The sequence below is a fragment of the Macaca mulatta genome, chromosome 13 (genome assembly GCF_049350105.2).
Source record: "Macaca mulatta isolate MMU2019108-1 chromosome 13, T2T-MMU8v2.0, whole genome shotgun sequence".
In the NCBI taxonomy this organism is placed as follows: Eukaryota; Metazoa; Chordata; class Mammalia; order Primates; family Cercopithecidae; genus Macaca; species Macaca mulatta.
Window position 1 is genome coordinate 95,620,883 of NC_133418.1, and position 22,691 is coordinate 95,643,573.

The following is a 22,691-nucleotide window of genomic DNA, read 5'->3' on the forward strand; positions in this document are numbered from 1 at the left end:
TCTTGTGGTTCTGAGAAGTTCAGACCCTCACATGAGAGGCTTAGAAAAGAACTAAAAACTAAAAAATACAAAGAGGTTCTTGACTCCTAGCCTTGGCAAGTGATCTTGATATTTTCATAGGGGACTCTACCCCTTTCCAGGTTTCTTTGCCTGAACTGTGCCTATCAAATTTGATAACACCAAAGCTCCTTATATTTCCTCCAAGGAAACCCTGCTTCCTCTCGCCCCTGGCTGGAAGGATGTCCCATCCACTGCACACTGCTAGCTTGTAGTCTATTTCCCATTTGGCTTTGTGCCTAGAATGGGAAGCAGTGTTTTTTAAGAGATGGAGTCTTGCTCTGTTGCCCAGGCTGGAATGCAGAGGCACAATCATAGCTCACTGCAGACTCAACCTCCTGGGCTCAAGCGATCCTTCTGCCTCAGCCTCCCAAGCAGCTAGGACTACAGGCACATGTCACTGTGCCCTGCTGGGAAGCCCTTACTGACTGTCTCCCAGACTCTCGCTACTCACTGTAAATCAGCCATCACTCTCCTGCATGTATGGTGGCTCCCAGCAGCCCATGCCGGTTGCAGCTTCATCAGCTTCCCAGTCCAAGTCCCATTGCAGGTATGAATGGGCAGCCGTCATCCTGAATGGTGGTGGCAGCACTGAGCAAGGTCTTTAGATACAGAGAAGGCCATGATCAGTACAAGGAGCCTTCTACATGATTTGCTTTTTATATTAACAAATGCCAGCTTTGTACACACATAGCCATAGGAGTTGGGGCTATATGGAAGTCCTCTGAAATACCAATTTTACATTATGAACAAAGCATAAACCCTGCTTCTGAATCTACCCAAAATTATGTATTAAAAAGCATTATTCACTTATTCTTTCAAGAAACTTTTATTGAGATTCCCAGGTGCCAGGTGTTGTTCTAGGCACTGGGGATTCAGCAGTGAAATACACACTAAGTTCTCCATCCCGAGTGCTAGTCAGGGAGACAGACTACCAACAACACTAATAAGGAAGGTGTATATTGCTCAGTTATACAGGTAGCAAGGAAAGGAGAGATGAAGTATCTGTGATTTGATTAGAGGCCAGGGGAGAGATTTTAAATAAAGCCACCAGGGAAGGCCTTGCTGAGAAGGTAACATTTCAGTAAAGATGGAGGTGTGGAAGCCTCTTATGAGTTTAGTGATATCATGTGTAAATGTCAGATGGTTAATATTAAAAATAAAATCTTAATTGTTTTCTAGCACTAGGTGGTTTACAAAGTACTTTCCATAATTATCTCATTTGGCCCCAACAACCCCTGATGGAGGAGGCATTTCTCCTGGCTCATGGGGACGAGCCCTGAACGCCCATATTCAGGTTCCTGGACTTTATCTTAGTACCTACTTGGTACATTATTCCTCTGAAAACACTGAATGTCCTAGCCATTTGAGAGATGGGAATCCTATTCCCAAATCGCAGCCACCCTCCATGGGTCCCCAAGACACTGGCTTGCTTGCTCAGGCCCTGCCTCCTGCCTGTTGTACACGTTCTTCTCTGGCATTCCACTGACTTGCACTCCACAGTCTTCCCTCTTGCTCATTTCTGGGGCTTCTAAAATGGCCTTTTCCACCCTGGTGGGGCTAGCAGATTGATTAAGAGTGTGGGCTGCCAAGCCAGACAGACAGAAAACTCTAGCTCTGCCAATGCTTATGACCTCAGTAATGATCTTACAAATATTTGGATTCCAATTTCCTTCTCAGTAAAATGAGGGAGCAATTACTTCATAGAGTTACTGTAAGATCCAAATAAAATAATCCTGATAAAGCCTTCAGTACAGGACCTAGAACATTGTAAGCACTCAATCAGTGGTGAGGGTGGAAACTATTGCTATGATGATTGACAGTGGCATCAGCACCCAGTGGCTATCTTGCCTCTTTAGCAAGTAGCCAGCCTTTCTACTGTGGCTACCGTGGATCCAATGGGAGCAGGATGACTTCCTATATATCTTTAAGAGGGCTGAATCCACTTGACTCCCTTAATTGGAGGTGCCTCAAGGGGCCACTACTCATGATCAGGTGCTCCCGTCTTCATTTCTCCAGTCTGAATGAGCCCTCCCGGCCTTTGCTCTCATTCCAAGCACCTTCCTCTGCTGCACCATCTAAAGCCTGGTCCCTGCAGCAGTCTCAGTAGTAGCTATAATTTGTTTGTGATTAGTACTAATTCTCCAAGGTACAGTTGAAATTGCATTGTTTACTGAACAAACGAGGAGAAAATGACATATTTTACAGGGAAGTATGGTTAAATGCAATCACTTTGCAGAGAGATTAATGGCAAAATGTACACAGAGGTCATTTATCATATTACAGATAAAATTATTGGTGTGTGTTTTCAACAAAGCAATGAAGATAAATGTTGAATAGGAAAACCTTAGGAAAGGATCACGCAACAAAATAAAGGGGCTATGGAGACTACAAAAGAATTAGAAATTTTTTAATTCTTTTGGAGAACTTGACCATAAAAATGAAACGCACTCTGCCTTCCTGCGAGTGGCCTGCAGGAATCTTGGCGGTTCTCAGTAAATCTATACGAAGACTTTGTCCTAGGGATTGGAAGTTAGAAACCAGCCCTCACAGGCTCTGTCATGTCAGGCAGCCCTGGTCCCACCCTAGTGCCATCCTTTATGTTGTCCTCTCTCACCATCACCTCGGGCCCTCTGCCTATCAGGGTCGCCTTCATATCGACTCACCTCCCTCCATCTCCATGTCACCAGCCTCATTCAAGCTGCCTTTGTGACTTGCTTGGTCAGTTACAACATGGTCAGTTACAACAGCAGCCGGCCACGTGGTTTGCCCACTTCCATTTTCTCTCCATCCATTCTTCCCGAATCACTCAGAATGATCTTTCTAAGGACTTAGATTTTTTTCAATCTCTTGTCTAAACTCCTTAAATAAGGTCCATGCTCCTTGCCATGGCCCACAGGGTCCTGCCTGGTTGGGCCTCGGCCTCCCTCCGCAGCCACCCCTCATAACCCTCTGTGACCATCTGTGACCCTCTTGAGCTATACTGGCCTCAGCTCTGCTTCTAGATCAGGAACATCCTTTCACACCCCCAGCCTTGCAGTTGCTGCTCCTCCACAGCCTTCTTCATGGCTGATTCCCTCTCATCCTTCACTATCAGCTCACATATCACCTCCACAGAGATGGCACATCATTTTTTTTTTTTTTTTTGAGATAGAGTCTCACTGTGTCACCCAGGCTGGAGTGCAGTGGCATGATCTGGGTTCACTGCAACCTCTGCCTCCTGTGTTCAAGCTATTCTCCTGCCTCAGCCTCACAAGTAGCTGGAACCACAGGTGCACGCCACCACACCTGGCTAATTATTGTATTTTTAGTAGAGATGGGGTTTCGCCATGTTGGCCAGGCTGTTCTTGAACTCCCCACCTCAGGTGATCCGCCCGCCTCGGCCTCCCAAAGTGCTGGGATTATAGGCGTGAGCCACCACGCCTGCCATGTTGCTCCTTCCTTAGTACTGTCACCCCAGTGCTGGGCACATTGTAGAAGCTCAAAGATTGAAATGGAGACTGGGAAAGGTGGATGCGATTTCTGCAGTGCAACCCAAAGGAATTAGTAATTCCTAGCAGAATGCAAGGGAACCCCACCTCACAACATTCTTCTATTTAAACTCGGTGATCTGGTTTGTATTATTTGACTACATACATTAGCACTTGCTATGTGACAGGCACTCTTAGGAGATTAAATAAGTGACACAGACTCCCTGCCTTAAGGAATTTAGAATTTAGTGGGAGAAGCTGGCAATGCAGATATAAACACCCAATAAAGTGAGGCAAGGCTCAGCCAGAGGTATGCATCAGCACCCCAGAGGGAGACGCGTGTCTTTCTTCAAGAGAGAAGAGCAAGCAATTGGGGAAAGTGGCATCCGAGTTAGCAGAAATTGTTGAGATCAAGATGATTCTAGACAACGGAACAAAGTTACACAATGGCTGTAAGGAACTGCACGTCCCGATGTTTAGCTAAAGATGTGAAAGGACATGGCAGAGCTGGGATTTGGACTGAATGCTGCGGAAACCAGCAAAGGTTTATGGTAGGATTAGGACCAAAAAGGAGCTGGCCTCAGAAAACTGACTCCCATGGTGAGGTGACTCCAGAGACAACTAATGCTGAAAACCCATCATTTTAAGTATTATTTTTCATAGCTATTATTTATGTTGGAAATGACTCTTGCATTTGTTTCAGTTACTGTTTTGCTGAAAGGACCTGGCAGAGCCTCACCTCTACTATGTGACATGAGGACACCCAAAGGTTCTGTCTGTCCCAAGATCTGGCCTCTGTAACCCCCTCACTGACCCCCTTCCCATCCACCCTCCATAGCTGGTCCTCTCAAAGCCCTTAGGATAGTCTCTGAAATTAGCCCATAATAAGAACCCATGTATTCTTTTATGTACACACGATTTCATTTCATCCTCACATAAATCTTGTAAATTAGGCAGCATCCCCAATTTATAGGAGACTGTAAGCTGTGTCAGTGTTTACCCCACTAGCTAGAAGATGGGGGCTGGAGCCTAGTATTATGTTCTCTACACCTTAGGGGGCTCATCAACACAAACTGAACAAACTGGGTCCTTGGACCTGCGAGAGTATTCACAGACATGGAATCTAGGGGTGAAACGCGCTCTTGAGAACCCTGGACAAAGGAGGAAATCCTTGCAATGAGAGGGTGGGGGTGGTGAGAGGTGCTGGAAGTCTTGGAATTCCTCTGCGAGGAGAAGGAACTAATGATCCATTTCTCAGGAACCAGAGGTTCTCAGACTTGGCTGTACTCAATTATCAGCCAGAGAGCCTGTGGCACCTGCTTTTTCCAGGCCCCCCACCCAGATCCTCTGATTCAGTAGGATTGAAGTCAGGCCCAGGAAGCTCCTGCATGGTTCTGATATAGGCGTGTGTGGACACACCATTAACGCAACAGCCTAAGCCCATGGCAACTATGAATGGCTGGCTTTAGAGGGCTTACAAAGAAGGAAACTGAAGCCCAGAGAGAAAGAGACTTGCTCATGGTCCCAGAGGACTGGTGACAAGGCTAGGCCTCAAACTAACTCTCCCACTTCCCAGAATCATGATTTCTTACCCAACCCACCAGCAGCCATCCATAGTGAGACCCGCTCCTCGCTGATTCACATTTCAAGTAGTAGAAACCCAAGATGCCAGTTCTTTAATGAGGTTGTCCACGCTACAATTTATGAGGCCCAAAGCCCTCAGCAGGACTGGTCTCTGCCAGGCTTAATTTACACAGTTCTCAGGCCTTCCAATACCCCCATTAAGGTCAGAAAGGGATCTGCAGCTGTTAGTCTGTGCACTTGACTACATTCTCATCATGTCACCATCCATTTTCATGTCTTCAGGCTGTTTACCCTTGAGAGCCTGATTTGCCTAGTCCAGACCATGGCCCAGTCCCCTGGACTCCAGCTCCAGCCCCAGGCTTGACCTGAGTCCCCTAGACACCAGGTTCCTCCACGTGTCATCTCCCCTCACTTTAATTGAAGAGCAAGACCCTCTTCTCACCAAAGGAGCACTCAGATTTCCTCCTTTAATGAGTGTCATTAGTTAGGCAAGAGCAAGCAGGTGGGAGATGGCCAGAAAGCTGATAGAAATGTGCCTTTTTAAAATGACACATAAATCACCCTAATTAAAAATTAAGCACCCTAAAATTTGACATTCGTTTAAAAAAAGAAATTTGAGTTGGGAGAGTTGTGTAGGTTTTGTAGCATCAAATCTCTAAAACATGATTGAAGGAGCAGAGGATGCGTGGGTTTCTGTTTGGAATGCACAATTAGGGAAGAGGCATCATTCTCAGTGAGTGAACCCAATAAATCACCTGCGGTGTAGAACAGCAATTCACGTAACCTGACCTGGGCCAAGTGTGTCTCCAGTGCAAATCTGAACTAATTTCTACTATATCTAGAGAGGAGATAAATGGGCAAAGAAATATGGCATGCTGTTTCAGGAGAGATGTTCCAGGATGCAAGTGACAGATGACTGAGACAGGAAATTCCACTGAGAGGCAAGTTTGCTGGGTGTGTGGCTTTGCAAAGATGCCCCGGAGGGGAGAAGGCTTCAGGGGAGAGTCATTAACAACAGCCAGCATTCATAAAGTTGACACTAACTCGATCCAATCAACCTCATAAACATGTAGCCACCAACAGCTACTGCCCAGAACAGGACATCAGAGATGGAAGGGGCCTTGGAAACAGGATTTGAGATCAACAATGAAGATAGTAAAGGTGAAGAACCCACCCTTGATACAGAGGCATCTCAGCCCAAGATCTCCAGGCCTCCAAGGAAATGATACTCAACCATATGCCCCTGAGAATTGCCCGAGGAACAGTTTTTTGTCGTTGTTGTTTGTTTGTTTTTTGAGACAGTCTCACACTGTCACCCAGGCTGGAGTGCAGTGACATGATCTCGGCTCACTGCAACCTCCGCCTCCCAGGTTCAAGGGATTCTCCTGCCTCAGCCTCCCAAGTAGCTGGGATTACAGGTGCCCACCACCACGCCCAGCTAATTTTTGTATTTTTTGTAGAGATGGGGTTTCACTATGTTGGTCAGGCTGGTTTCGAACTCCTGACCACAAGCAATCCACCTGCCTCAGCCCCACAAAATGCGTGGGCCACAGCGCCTGGAACTTTTAAAACCACCAATACCAAGGGTCTGTCCTCCAGAGATACTGATTTCATTGGCCTGAACGCCAAAAATATTTCTCACTTCCCAAGTGACTCCCATGGGCAGTCAGGGAGCCTCTCTTAGAAGACAATTTAATCTGAGTCATGGGAGAGGAACTGGAGCTGGGATCATCTGACCAGGTCCTGGGCCCCTGTCTGTGGTTTACTAGCTGTGAGACCACTTGCCAAGTACCCAGTAAGTCACTGGTTACCTTTTGTAGTGCTTTATTGTCTAAAAATCATTTCTCTGTGCATTGTGTAGGCTTTCACATCCTCAATCTTCTGATTAATCAGATGAGAATATTAATAACTGTCCTTCCAGTTTTTTGTGAGATTCAAATGAAGGGTAAAGAAAATACATCGTAAGCTATTAAAATGCTATATAAAGATAACCCCCTCTGATTTACTTTGTCAGTCTGGGGGAAGTGCCATTTCAAAGGCTAATATGTAAATACCCATAGAAAGGACCCTTACTAATAAAAGATCCCCAAGCACCGACTCTTCCCAGAGTGGCTTGATCTCAGATCTCCCTTACTTTTGCCTATTAGAGCATTTAGGGGTTTCAGTGGTTACCAGGAACCACATGGGCAGAAGGCATCAGAAGTCATGATGGGAAACGGGAGCTGGCTCTTCACGTCCAAGCCACTGCCTTTCCTCGCTGCTCTGCAGGCTGTGACCAGCCGGGGCCTCAGGGTACTCTACACCACAGGCCAGAACGATCATTTTACAACCGCAGAGAAGATGCTGTTTGGGAACTCAGGCCCTTGATTAAAATCATTCACCAAGGATACTTTTCTTCTTGGAATTTATGGGTCCCATAAACAGAACTTGAGAAGACAGAGCGTTGTTTTTTGTTGTGCCTCATTAGTTTGGGGTTTGGGCTGGCAGTAGAGATCACAGTACCAGGCATCCATCTAATTGACTCTCCCGCCAGCATAAAGCTCCCTGTGGGACGGAGGAGGCTGTGCCGGGGAGCCTGGAAGTCTCCAGTCGGGGAGGGAGGCTGGGCAGAGTTGGTAGCAGTGCTGAAACATAGGCACCTCTGGGCTGCTGCTGTGCTTCCACCTGGGAAGACAGGTCTGGGGGACAAAATCCAGGGCATCGGAGAGTGGAAGCCACACTGGCTCCTGCTCCTGGACCTCTTCCTTTGTCGAGGTGTGTGGGTGAAGGGCAGGGATGCTGACAGCCTGACCTTCCATGCCCACCACCACCACTCCTTGGAAGCTGCATCAATAATAGAGAACAAGGGATCCAAATCTGTGGGTTTCCAGCAGTCCCTCAGCCAACCAGTAACCACTCGGAGCTTTGGTATTCTCAACTATCAAATGGGTGTAATGAGACCTTCCCCAGCTAATACACAGGATCAGTTCAATTCCCAAATAGGGAGAATTGAGATCTTTATACCAGACACTGTCTGAGGCTCTTGAAGGTGAGACTTGACACCTCCCTTCAAGTCAGCTGCAGCTGGATGAGGAAGTCAGGCATACAAGCCATAGTAATGATATACAGCAGAGTGTCTACCACATTAATTGGAAGAAGTAATGTACCCAAGGGAAAGAGCCATTTATGGAGGGGAGAATCCGTGAAAATGGCAGATATTAGGTGGTGAGATCTAGATCCCCAGTGCCAAAAGGGGAGGAGTTGGTGGAAGGTGTCCCCAGAGAAGAGGGCAAGCCAAAGATTCCAAAGCGTAACCCACATGTGACCTACTGATCCCACATGGAACAGACTCTGTAAGCATCCATACAGAAGAGGAAATCACCAAGGAAAATATCAATAGGGTGGCATCATATGAAAATTTCAGGCTGGGTGCAGTGGCTCACACCTGTAATCCTAGCACTTTGGGAGGCTGAGGCAGGAGGATCGCTTGAGACCAGGAATTCGAGACCAGCCTGAGCAACATGGTGAAGCCCCGTCTCTACCAAAAAAAAAAAAAAAAAGTAGCCATGCACGGTGCTGCACACCTGTATTCCCAGCTATTTAAAAGGCTGAGGTGGAAGGATCACCCGAGGTTGGAAGGTCAAGGCTAGGATGAGCCAAGGTTGTGCCATGACACTCCAACCTAGGTGACAGAGACCCTGTCTCAGAAAATTTAAAATGCCTGTTTATCAAAATACATTACAAACAGAATGAAAATATACATAAAATACTGGGAAAAGTTGTCAAGCATATAATAAATAGTTTCACATCCTTATTAATGACCTCATACAACTCAGAATGAAAACAGGAAGAACCTAATCAATACATTGGCAATTCCCTAAAAAATTTGAAAAGAAAAAAAAAAGCTAGTAATGTGAGAAAAAAATTCAACCTCGAGGCTGGGCACAATAGCTCATGCCTGTAATCCCAGCAATTTGGGAGGCAAAGGTGGGCGGATCACTTGAGGCCAGGAGTTCAAGACCAGCCTGGCCAACATGGTGAAACCCCATCTCTACTAAAAATACAAAAACTAGCCAGCCATGGTGGTGGGCATCTGTAATCCCAGCTACTCAGGAGGCTGAGGCAGGAGAATCACTTCAACCCAGGAGGAAGAGGTTATAGTGAGCTGAGATTGTGCCACGGCACTCCAGCCTAGGCCACAGAGTAAGAATCTGCCTCGAAAAAAACAAATAAATAAATAAATAAAAATAAAATCCAACTTCACTGGCTATCAAAGAAATCCAAAATAAAACAGCAGGGGGATACCTTTAGTTAAAAATAAAAGTTCTGGTACTACTCAGGGTTGGCCATGATGTAGTATGAGGGACGTATATGTATGAAAACAGCTGGTGGAGAGTGTAAATTGGATTAACTTCTAGAAAGCAATTTGGCAATCTGTGTTAAGAGCCTTTAAAATGTTTATACCTTTTGATTCAGTAATTCCACTTCTGGGAATCTATCCTATGAAAATAATCTGCAGTGCAGGCAAAGGTTTATGCTCAAAGATATTCTTCAAAGTGTTATTATAAACAGACTAGCAGCCCAATCAATGAATAATGTTTAAATAAATGATGGGACATATCACACAATATTGTAGCCATTAAAAAGGATTTTTATGGGAAAATGTCAAAGCCTCTGGAAAAGCTTGTGATACAACCTAAATTATTTTAAGGCCTATATATATGACACAACTATACATACTTATAAAGCATGGACAGAAGAAACTAAACCAAAGAGAAATCTACCAAGATGTTAAAAATGGTGGCCTCAGGGTGGTGGGATTCTGGGCATTTTCTGTGTTTCTTTTGACCCTGCTTTTGAACTTTAGACAACTGGATTCTGTTTTAGAATGAAGGAAAATAAAAGAAGCTGTAAGACCTCTTTGAGGAATGACAGGTGATCGGTGTGTGAAACACTTACGCACACTGGGACATAGGTGTGGATGCAACAGTCTAGATTTGTCCAAGAGGTTGAGGGAGACCTCACAGATATTTTTTTTCTTTTTTTGTTTTTTTTTTTTGAGATGGAGTCTCACTCTTGTCTCCTAGGCTGGAATGCAATGGCGTGATCTGCAACCTCCACCTCCCAGGTTCAAGCAGTTCTCTTGCCTCAGCCTCCCAAGTAGCTGGGACTACAGACGCCCGCCACCACACCTGGCTAATATTTTGTATTTTTAGTAGAGAGATGGGGTTTCACCATGTTAGCCAGGATGGTCTTGATCACCAGATCTCCTAATCTGCCCACGTCGGCCTCCCAAAGTGCTGGGATTACAGGCGTGAGCCACCGCGCCCGGCCGATTTTTAAGTTCGCTTATGTTTTCTGTGGCAAGGCTGGGAGTGAGGGTAATAAGGTCTTAACTATATTTAATGGTCTCCTGTGATAAGGCATAAGAAAAAGTGATTTGGAAACAAAATCACCAAGCAAATGTGAGAACTTTTCTTGTGATCCTAAATACCTGAGCCTTGAAAGAGGGGCAGAGGGGACAGGCACTGGGCTTCCCCATTTTCTCCTACTAAGTAGGAAGAACAGAACTGCTCTGGCCTGGTTGTTACAAGTTTAGTGAGCAAGCAGGTGCTGCTTCTGGGGTGCTCTTAACTCCTGGGACACAGCCCCATCAGCTCCCCAGGCAAGGGGATCTCCTCCCACTGTTTCAGGGAGACCACACCTTCCACGGGACCAGCACCAGTGTGTGCAGAAAGCATTTTACCTTCCAGCTTCCAAGAGGACATGAGTGTCAGGTGAAGAATTGATGCACAGAATTAAAGCTGCAAAATGAATTTGACATTTTACGTCCTAAAACGAGCATTGTGTCTCATTCTGCCATTCCCTCTGTACTTTGATCCTGCGTGTTTGTCTGAGAATATGGCCTCCATACAGTCGGGAAGTGGTTCCAGGACCCCCACATCTGCACAGGCTCAGTCAGCCCTGCCAAGCACAAAAATATTGTATTTTCCATTCATGTTGGTTTGAGAAAGATCCATGTGTAAGTGGGTCCAAACCTGAATTGTTCAAGGGTAATTTTTTGTTGTGCATTTTCCTGCACTTAGAACCCATAAGTTATGTGGGGAAATCTTGCTTAGGCTATCTTGAGGCCAAGGGACAAATGGGGTGGTGTTTTTCCTTCTGTGTAAGTAAGAAAAAGGTAGAGGTGAATAGTCCAGGGAACCGCAAAGATCTAGTCACAAAAACAAGTTAGAGCACTGAGCAGTGGATCTAAAGCTACTCTGGGCTCCTGATGATGGGAGCCTCAGCTGTCTGGGATTTCAGCGGGAGTCAGGTCTCGATGGAGTGTTCATTCTCTTTTGCTGCTGTAAAAACTACCATGAACGTAATAAAGCAACATGAATTTGTTCTTTTACAGTTCTGGAGGGCAGAAGTATGAAGTTAGTTTCACTGAACTAAAGTCATGTCGTCAGGCAGGCCGGGTTCCTCCTGGAGGCTCTAAGAGAATCATTTCCTTGACTTTTCCACCTTCCAGAGGCTGCCGGCACCCTTTGGCTTGTGACCCCTTCCTCCCACTACTCCAAACGCTTGCTTCCACCCTCACAGTCCCTACTTCTTACTTTGACTCTCTTGTCTGGTCATCACGTTGCCTACACTCCCCAACCCAGGATATTCCAGGTTAATGTCTCCAGCTAAAGATTCTTAATCACACCAGCAAAGCCTCTTTTACCACAGTAACATTTTCACAGGCCCCGGGGATTCGGATGTGGCTATTTGGGGGTCTGCTATTCAACCCACTAAAGATAGGTAACCTGACGTTCAGGTGATTCATGAACCCTCCTGGGGGCCAGGCACTGGCTAAGGCTGAGGGAACACCACGCTCAAACAACTTGATGGAGATGATGGGATCGTGCACAAGCGTTCTGGAGGCAGGTTGCATGGAACCAGCAGCTCCCCAAATGGAGGTGGGGAGGAAGGTGTGAGGATTGTCACAGGCAGTGTCTGTGAGCTGGACCTGGACGGACAGGAGGATTTCAATCAGCAGAGTATGGGGTGCATCATCACATGACCATCACATGACCACGTTCATCTCCCTCTGGGATTCTGCAGCACAGAGTCCATGAGGAGAGGCAGAAGGAAAGGCAAAGGCAATTTAGGCCCAGATCACAGGGACCTTGAAGAGCCGGTGAAAGGGCGCAGATGTGATTCCCTGGAAGGAAGTGGGAGCTGTTTTCCCATGACCACTATTTGCAGAGAATGCCCTGCAGGAGGCAGGGTGGACAACACTGGGTGCCCATCTGCTGTCATCTGACAAACTTTGCCTTATCTGGACTACCCTAGAAAGGAGGGCACAAGGCCACCTCCAGCATCTCCTTCCATGAGATGGAGAGGGCGCCTTTACAGTCAGAGAGGCTGGGTGTGAATCCCACATACCAGCAGTGTGACCTGAGATAAGCCACTGAACCTCTCTGACCTCAGTTCTCCCGCTTAGGAAATGGACATCAAGACCTGTCAGCCAGGCGCAGTGGCTCAAACCTGTAATCCCAGCACTTTGGGAGGCTGAGACGGGCGGATCACGAGGTCAGGAGATCGAGACCATCCTGGCTAACACGGTGAAACCCCGTCTCTACTAAAAAATACAAAAAACTAGCCGGGCGAGGTGGCGGCGCCTGTAGTCCCAGCTACTCGGGAGGCTGAGGCAGGAGGATGGCGTAAACCCAGGAAGCAGAGCTTGCAGTGAGCTGAGATCCGGCCACTGTACTCCGGCCTGGGCGACAGAGTGAGACTCCGTCTCAAAAAAAAAAAAAAAAAAAAAAAGACCTATCTACCTTCCTCACAGGGCCGGATGTGCTAAAGTAGATGGAGGAATTCCAGAAGTAAACAAGTCGGGCTTCATGTTAGTTTCAGTGCTATTGGGAAGAGTCCTTTGAACCAGGAAATCATGGAATTTTAGATATTAAAGATCACCTAACCTGGAGAGTACTGCATCAGAATCAGTTGAGTTCGATTTGCAGCCAGAGTTGGAAAGGCCGCACCCCCATGTGAGGCTCAGAGAGGCTGGGGGACTTAGCCAAGTGGGGTCCTAGTTCATCTTCCCCCCACTGCCCCGAGCACTGAGATGGGTTTAGCACCAGCTATGACTGGGATAGAGCTAGAAAACAAGGCAGAGGGTAAAGCAGGCACACGTGGGGTGTTGACCCAGGTGAGCCCTACCTGCTCATCTCCACAGGGGCCAGAGGCTCCCCATCTGACACCAGCCAAGAGCTGAGTAGCAGGAGGCATCAGCCAGGCTCTTGTGAGGTGGTTCCCAGCAAAGCCCTCCATTTGGTCAGGGAGGCTAAGCCAGGCCAGCCTTCTCCTTCCTGTTGTCTGAATCTCTGGGGCCTGCAAAGATGTGAGTGGTCACAGGTTAATTCATTATCAAAATGTATTGTTCTTAATCCAGAAACTAAAAACTGTGTATGCTCATTATAAACTGCCCCCGTCCCTTCCCCCTCTGGATAAAATTAATTATCTAACAATTTCAGACTAGAGCAAACCTTCACAATCTAATAGAAATCCCTCCTTTGATAGAGGAGGGGACAGGGACCACACAGAGAAGGGACATGGTCAGCTTCACACAGCAAGGCAGGAGAAGCCAAGTCCAGATCTGAGGCCCAGGCTTGCATGATGGTATTCTTTGCATTCCAGAACAGAAAGTGCTGCATCTTTCTAGAATCTTCTCAATGTCACTCCAGTGGTCGAACCTGGGGTCAAGAACATGGGGGACATGCACTAGACCAGATCCACCTCTTGGTACCCCAAATTTGACCTTGAGGGTGGAGCTGTCTGTACAGGTGAGACTCCACCTGGAGGCCATCCACTTGGCACACTAAAGTCATAGGTTTGAGGACCCCCGAGGGGGAATGTCGTGGAGGGAACATGGACCACTCTGCTGCTCACCATCCTAGAAAGTAAGATACCCCAGCAGGCCATGGATGAGCATAAGGGGTTTTGACCCCTCTCACCTGCTGGTGTTTGCCCTGGGTGTGGCCAGATGGAGATGCAGATGGCTCAGTCAGGCCTTGGGATGTGAATGGCAGGGCGGGATAATGCTGTCCCTACAGCCTGCCCACGGGACCAACCCATCAGGCCAGCTGGTGCCTGGGACCATGCAAACTCACCATGGTTGTGTGTCTGTGTGCTCTCCAGGAACATCCCCAGGCTCCAAGATGGCCCTGCAGAGCTCCTTCACTTGTTGGAATGGGACAGTCCTCCAGCTTGGGCAGGCCTGTGACTTCCACCAGGACTGCGCCCAGGGAGAAGACGAGAGCCAGATATGCCGTGAGTAGATGGGGCTACCCCACCCTGCCCCAGCCCAGACCATGCTCATAACCCTCTATTGTCCCCATTACCCCCAGCATGAGAGCATGGACAGCCTTCCCGATATCCAATGACACTTGTGACTCCTCTCATGACAAAGCCACACAGTCTTCAAGAGGCAGAGCTAAGATTTGTGGTCTAGAAATAACCTGGTCCATAGTCATGTAAGTCAAGAACCAAACAAAATCTTGTAAGTTATGCTGTCAGCATCCTTAAGGCACAGAGAAAACGTGCAGGATAAAGCCCAGCTCTAATGTGACATTGGAAGTCCTCCATGCCCAGACTTCCCTCCCCTTCCAAGCCTCATTCCCCACCTGCCCTCATCCTCTCCCTCCTCCATGCACCCCAGCTCCGGCCATATGGAACCACCTTCCAGATCCTTCATGCCTCCATGGCTTTGCTCACATGGTCTCCCCTTTCCTTTCTCGAGTCACATCTACTTCAAGACTCACCCTGAGTCGATTCTTTCAGAAAGTCTCCCTGACGGTCCCCCACAAGTACTGTTGGTTCTTCTCCCTCTGGACCCTTCCCCCATAATCCAGTAGATCCATCCAAATATCATCACTGCCATTACTTTTCATGAATAGCTTTGAGATACAATTCATATACAATTCGCCCACTTCAAGTGTACAATTCCCTGTTTTCCATGTAGTCACAGGGTTGTTCAACCATCATCACAATTTTATTTTAGAACATTTTTATCACCCCAAAAAGAAACCCGTAGTATCTCTCCCCATTTTGCTCCAACCCCCCTGCCATTGGCCTGAACCAACCACCAATCTTTATTTCTATAGATTTGCCTATTCTGGGCATTTAGCAGCCTACGAGGGGCCTACTTTCTCCATATCTTTGCCAACATGTCATATTATCTGTCTTTTTAGTTTTAGCCATCCTAGTGGGCATGCATCCATTATGTGTTATGGAGGTGATTTCTGTGTCTCTCTTCCTCTCTGTGGGTGGTTTGAGTCTGGTCGTCTTTGCTGTAGCAATACCTCTCATGATTCCTGGCACAGCGTTGGTGCTCACTGACTCTTTGTTGATGAGAGGAAAGAATGAGTTGGGAAACTTGGACTCCATAGGGGAAAACAAACTGCCGAGGCCCCACTGGCAGTCGGGGCGGAGCAGACTCCCAACTGGTGCTCCTGCATTGAACATGGTGCTCCCCGCAGCTGCCTCTCCAGAAGTAATCACTCCAGAGCCCTTGATGTTTTTGCCAGGAAACAACCAACACTTGCAGAATACCTACAGGGAGCTGGAAAACGTGCCAGATCCCGAAGCAGAGATGAATAACTTGGCATCTTCCCTCAAAGCACTGAAAGCTCCACACAGGGACGGAGAGTGAAATCGAGACAGGACTGGGGAAGGATGAGGCAGAATGGTGCCTGGGGTGGGGCCCAGAACCGGAGCAAATGCCTCACCTCCCAGATATGCAGACCCCACTGGCCTGCAAGAAAGTTTCCAAAATACCTTTTAAAATAGGGCCATGTGTCCCTAGTCATCTGGACCCTTTGTGGGGGTGGAGAAGGTTTCATTTATTCTAATTTAAATTAAGCAATAAAGACATCCATTTTCCCATTTTTAAAACTTCATTTTTATACAAAACTTTCAAGTGAAGTTTTCCAATTATAATGGAATAGTTGTATGTTTTTAGATAAAACTCAGCAAAGAGTTACAGGCAAGGGCTTTGCTTGCCCTGTTCTGTTCCGCTCCTGGCCTTTCTCATAGAGTTCTCACTACACATATGGCCCAAAGTGAAGCCAGCCCTGCCCACAATGCCCTGTTCAGGCGCCTGTGTGTGTCTATTTATTTGTGTCTGCAATGTTTCCAGCAGTGCCTCTGAACTGTGTGATTTCATGATTACCTTTTTCAAGTTTTTTGATAGCCACCTCCCAGCTGGGACACAGGTCAGGCAGGCCATGCCCTGATTGACAACTGGGAAAATGAAGGCACGGATAAGGCAATGGACTTGTTCAGGGTCACACAGCATGTCAGGGACAGATTAGAGCCCTGAGTCTTCAGGATCCAGCCCATTACTAAGGGCTCAGGGCGTTTCCCACCACTCCAAAGCTTACCATTATTGGTTTCCTGGCCAGCTCCAAGCTTCAGGACAGTCTGCTTCAGGCACTGAGGGCAAGAACCTGGGGCCCAGAGGCTTTTTCAGCCACATTTGAAAAGCGGCTCTGACAAGCTGTCAGAGTAACCCCTCCACCCTGGAGAACACCCCCACTGTGTTCTTGGCTACAGAAAGCAGCTGCTGGGAGGGAAGTTCAACTCAGGAGAGTTATTCCCACTCAGATCTTGGCAGAAATTTTAGAAAATATCCTTTTTCTTATTTTTGTGCCTTATCCTCTCTGGCATTTTTGCTGTGTTCCTCATCACACTGATGTTGACTCTGAAAACCATTCCCATGAAGATAACAACAGCAACACCACCAGCTTACCTGTTGAGGCTTTACTCTATGAGTCAGGAGCTGTTCTCAGTACTTTTCAGGTATGAACTTGCTTCATCCTCACAGCCTCCTGTGTGATGCTATTGTACCCACCTTTGTTAGAGACAAGGAAGCTGAAGCTCGCAGAGGTGGTTGTCCATGATCAAACTGATAGCCAGCTGAGCAGTGATTCAGGCTCAGTCTGACTTCAGAGCCACATTCTGAACCATGCAGGGTAAACTCTGTTTCACGAGCTTCCAGCACTTAGCTATGCTAAGCACTGAATCTAGCCACAGACACACCCAGGATGAAGGGGCCAGGAAGAGACAGGGAGGTCCAGGGCTCTGCTACCGCCTTTCTCTGTGGGTAGAAGGGTTCAGATCATGGGCCTCCCCCTCTGGGTCTCGGATTCCTCATCTGTAACGTGATGCCCACTGACACTCTGTTGTCTGAGAAACAAGTAGGAAGTGTTTGGAGCAGCTCCTGGCACAAAGTAAGTGCTCGGTAAATGTTAGGCAGTATTATTCATGTTATTGTTTTCTTCATGGGGATGGTTTCCAGAATCAACACCAATATCATAGGGAAATATTCTTGACTACACCAGCTCTTACCCAGGTGGTCTGGAACCTGTTAAAATGTTTCCTCTGAGCAGGTGTTCACACTGCAGCTCTGTTAGGGATGGTCAGGTCCTCTAAAGAACCTTCCTGAGGGTCTTTCATCTTGGGCCAGGGTAGTTGACCAAACCCTGCCATGGTTGGAATTTGGAGGGGGAAAATAGGTTACATTTAATCAACACCCCCTACCAAGGGGCCAGCCTCAACTCACCACACCTTCCCAGAGGGAGTCTCCTGCACAGGCTGGGGCTGCAAACAGATGACCAGACTCAATCTGGGCAGTGGGACTGGATCTCTCTGGAGCCCTTAAAAATTCTAAGAGTTGTCCAAGATGAGTGGAGGGCCTGAGATGGAGGGGACATTCCCTTGCCCTTTTCTAGCCAATCATGATACTCATCTGTCCATTGTACTCTCTCTTCCAAACCCACAACCCAACACACTACTCTTGGTCCTCTCTCCAACACAGCCACTCCTGCATTTCTAATTAAACATGGCCAAATCCAAGTGAGAGATCCCAGATGCTGTAATGCACTGAAGGGGGTCTTCGTGACTCTCTGTGTGTTCTGGCCAATGGCCTTGATGGCATGTGGCGCCCCAGAAAGGGGCCAGGTGTCCCCACTTCATTCCCTGGATGGGTCAGTGATTCACTGAGTATTGCAGACAGATCACTTTTTCCCCATGGACTCGATAATCTCATGTGCTGGGGATACTCTTCCTGCCAGGCAAAAACAGCGTTTTCAAAGTGTATTTCTTTATTGTAAGACAAAACATACTGGTTGTAAAATGCAGAAAATCTAGAAATGTACACAAGAGAAAATAACTATCGCCCATAATCCTCCCTCTCAAACATTCAGAGATAACTATAATATTTTGATGTATTTCTTCTAGCATTTTTTCCCATGACTGTATATTTTCAAGAAAATGTATAGCACATATTTATCAAAAATGTTAACAGAGTTGTCACACGGGAAGGAAAAGAAGTAGTGTCATTTGGCCTGGAGTTTATACTTGGCAGCTCCCACAGCTGCTGCTGAGGTCACAGCTCCATGACTCTACCAATTTGTCTCTCTTAGAGTGGAATCAGGTGTCATAATTGCCAAATGTTGCGGGATTGATTGACCTACCCACAGCGCTATTTGGCCATGCAGCCAATGAAATAACTGGCTACAGCCCAAGAAAGGGGTTGGTTAGAACAGTGCTTCTCCAAATTTGAGGTGCACAGGAGTCACTAAGGGAGCCTCTTAAAAATGCAGATTCTGATTCAGTGGGTTGGGGCAAGGCCTGAGATTCCACGCATTTTACAGATTCATAGGTGATGAGGCTGCAGCTGGTCCCTGGACCACATTTTGAGTGGCAAAGAGTTAGAGGATTGAGCCCACTCCCATTTTGTTCAGCAGATAAGTTTTGAAGTCCTCCAATGTGCTGACTGAGTAGGAGCTTGGGGCGGATGGGAAGAGAAAAGGATGATTAGAGGATGAGTTGATACCATTAGAGCCAACCCTGTGGGCCAACCTTTTGCTCAGCAATTGCCCTTAGTAGTGATTTCCCAGTTGCAGCCTAATCCACAGGGGTCTTTGTTCTGACTCTTAACCTTAACCCCACCAGCTTCCTCAGGAGTGGCTTCTGGCTGAGTACACTGCCCTGATGAGTTTACAATCATGGAAATCCTCGGCTCTCCTTCCTCCCTTAGGGGTTTTAATGGCCACATCAATTGTCCACTGGCCTGTCTTGCTCTTTTGCCTGCCTCCTCTCCCTTTATTGAATCAGCCAGAAAGAAAAGGGGTTTCCACTCCCAGCTCACCCTGGATTCTATGCGAAGCTGAAACAAGAATGGGATTCCAGAGACAGAGAATGCTGATGGCTTTCTTCAATCCTGTCCGGCCGAAAGGCATAGGCAGAGCTATCACATATAAGCCTCCAACAGGCATTTCCAGAGAGCCAGCCAGGGACTTGCTGTCAGTTTCAGCCATACTCTGATGGGCTAGCTCCAAGTTAGGTATGAATGGCAATTAATAACACTACCACCACTTTACATTTGCACCTCTCTAGCTGTTTACAAAGTGTTTCCACAGTGTCTCCCCTACTTTATCCTCAAACCAGCTCAGTAAAATAGACACTAATATTGCCCCATTTTACAGATAAGGAACCTGAGGCTCTAAGGAAGAAGTGACTTACATAAGGTCACAAAGCAGAAAGTGGTGAGGCTAGAACTAGAGCCCATATGTCCAGATTCCAGTGCTGTTGTGGTACCAATACTCATGATCCAGGCTCAGTTCTCTCCCTCTGCCTCCTGAAAGGGTAAGGAGGGAGTGACGTACTGTGCGTCTCCCACCTCAGGCCGGCCTCCTCCTTCCTCCAGGAATCCTTCGCCCACTGGAATCTTCCATTGTGGGCCTTGGGGTATTTTGTTTGTTTTTTTTTGCTTATTTTTTGTTTGTTTGTTTTAGATGGAGTTTTGCTCTTGTCCCCCAGGCTGGAGTGCAATGGTGCAACCTCGGCTCACTGCAACCTCCACCTCCTGGGTTCAAGTGATTCTCCTGCCTCAGCCTCCTAAGTAGCTGGGATTACAGGCGCCCACGACCATGCCCGGCTAATTTCTGTATTTTTAGTCAAGACAGGGTTTCCCCATGTTGGCCAGGCTGTTCTCGAACTCCTGACCTCAGGTTATCCACCCGCCTCAGCCTCCCAAAGTGCTGGGATTACAGGTGTGAGCCACAGGGCCCTGTCGGGCCTTGGTTTTTAAAACTCACTTGTGAAGGACACTCCATGAGAAGGTCACTTCCACCAGTTGGTTTCTGCAAAAGAAGTAGATGTGGGATCCCTTGCGGGGGGAATAAAAAATAAAACAGAAAGTTCTTCTTAGCTTTGGGATTTTTAATCAGAGAAACATGTGGGGCTTGGGGGGAAATGATTCCTTCAGGGGGGTATAAATGGGAAGAGATGCTCAAAGTCAGTGACAGCCTGCTTTAATTTATAATTCTGCCTCTGTGTGAAATGCACAGAGAATCGGGGGGAAATGAGTAATAATTCACTAAGGTGCTGTCACAGCCAGGAAGCGTTAGGGCCTTCTTTGTCAGCCTGCTGCTGCCAAGAAGGCTGAGACAGAGGAAGGACATGCAGTGCTGTGGGTCTCAGCTAGAGAGCTTCTTTCCTCCCACGTGGAGACACAGGCTTCTCCACAGCTAGGCTGGGAGGTGTTGGGGGCCATCAGAATCGCCTGGAATAGCCCACTAGCTCCTCAGGGCTGAGCGCCTTTCCTGGAGCCATGCTCAGAGTGAGCTGGAGAAAGTGAGCTCTCTCTCTCACCCTCTTATCCTTTCCTCTTCCTTCTGTGGGCAGTTGGGAAATACACAGTCTAGAAAGCTGACTGTGGCCTCTTCAGTGGGACCTGAGATCAGTCTGATGTAGAGAAAAAGATGACGTGCCCTTTGTGCTGAGCCCACAGATGATATAAAGAGGCCCCAATGACAGGGATTGTTTGATCAGACAGGATAGGCTAGATTATGCTGCAGTAATAAACCCCATATTTCAGTGGCTTGGGATAACATTTACAGTACCCATCCAATAAGAGTGGGAGTGGGAGGGGCCTCTGCTCCACAGGATCACTCGGGGACCCAGGCTGGCAGAGGCTCTTCCATCAATATAGTGTCACCCTTAGGAACAAGAACTCTCATTGGTTGTTTCAGCAAAGGAACAGACAGACCAGAGATTTACACGAGGGCTTTTCGCAGCCTTAATTCAGAGAAGACACATCACTTCCACTCACGTTTCATTGGCCAGAGCACATGAGATGTCTTCACTTAACTGCAAGGGAAGGTTGGGAGATAAAGGAAAGCAAATGGAAAGTTTTGAGCAATATGTATCTCTGCAGACAGGTAATTTGATGGACCCACACAAACCCCCAGCCAACACTACCACAACCACCACCACACTCTGGACATTGTGTCAACCATTAGAAATATAGTGAGCTACACAGTGGCTTCTCCTGGGGTCACACTCATGGTAGATCAGTATAAAGAGTGCAGAATTTAGAAGCAGAAGACCTGGGTTCAAGTCCTAACTGGGTTACCTGCTAGCTGTGTGACCTTGGTCAAGTTGCTTCACATTTCTGAGCCTCTGCTTTGTCAGATATGCAACCGGACTAACGATACCCATGCTGAGGAGTTATTTTTCCTATATTGCTTTCTGAAGATAAGAAAACTGTAAACCAGCACAGGCATCAGTTAGGGCTTGGGGGTTTCTCAGTGTCATTAGCCATCCAGCGTTCTGGCTGGGGAGCTATATTACTAATGAAGATAATTTGGTCATGCCTGGCTAATTCGACTTGGTGTTGGCATATTTTGCCTTTAGTGGTCCTGGAAATGACTGTGCCTCTCTGCTCTCTCCATAGGGAAACTCCCTGTGGGTTTTTACTGCAACTTCGAAGATGGCTTCTGTGGCTGGACCCAAGGCACACTCTCACCTCACACTCCTCAGTGGCAGGTCAGGACTCTAAAGGATGCCCGGTTCCAGGACCACCAAGGTACTACCTCTCTCCTGCCTTCTCCCTGGCACCCATCTTCATGCCCACATAGACAGATGGGAGACTCAGGACTGGGCTTCACCCCACCTGTAGGGCAAGCTCGGGTGTCTGACCAAAGCTTGCATAGAGCACTCACACACAATTCCCTCTTCATACCTTGGGCTTTCGAATGATTAAATCTGGCCAAGATAGATGTCACCTTTGGTTACTTAAAATGAGAACCATGAGGAGGAACTAACAAAAAGATAATAGCAACAATGATAATAATCCTTTCCATCAACAAGTGTGTGTTGAGGGCCTCCTATGTGTCAGCCACATAATTCATTGAGAGGTAGGGAAAGCCATAGCCCTCTTTATGACTGGGGAGACTGAGGCACAGCGAGGCCTTGTGTCATTTGCCCCGGGGTTGTGCCCAGGGAACCTCACCCTACACCTGGTCCATGGTCCATTCCCTGCAGCACAGCCTCTACAACCATCCCCCCACCTCACCCCTGATTTAAGCTAGTAATGCCTGTCCTCCCATCTCTGGGGCCCATCCTCCCCACAAACCCTGCATGTCTGGCAGAGAGCAAAGGGCCTCCACACAGCCAAGAGATAGCCAGCTGCTCCTGGGTAAGCTGACTCTAGACTCAGAGACACCAGGCTGGGCAAGGTGTGGGATCACAGAGGGTCTACAAGGCCAGCATAGCTCC

The 22,691-nt window shown here is 47.5% G+C and overlaps 1 protein-coding gene across 1 annotated transcript in view; it reads left to right on the forward strand.

The window, feature by feature from the left end:
• Positions 1-22,691, forward strand: part of ALK (ALK receptor tyrosine kinase) — a 754,225-nt gene that overhangs the window by 592,602 nt on the left and 138,932 nt on the right. The window contains exons 6-7 of the mRNA XM_015112031.3: positions 14,265-14,396; positions 21,868-21,999. Coding sequence (XP_014967517.3) covers positions 14,265-14,396; positions 21,868-21,999 — 264 coding nt within the window. The remainder of the gene's footprint in view (positions 1-14,264; positions 14,397-21,867; positions 22,000-22,691) is intronic.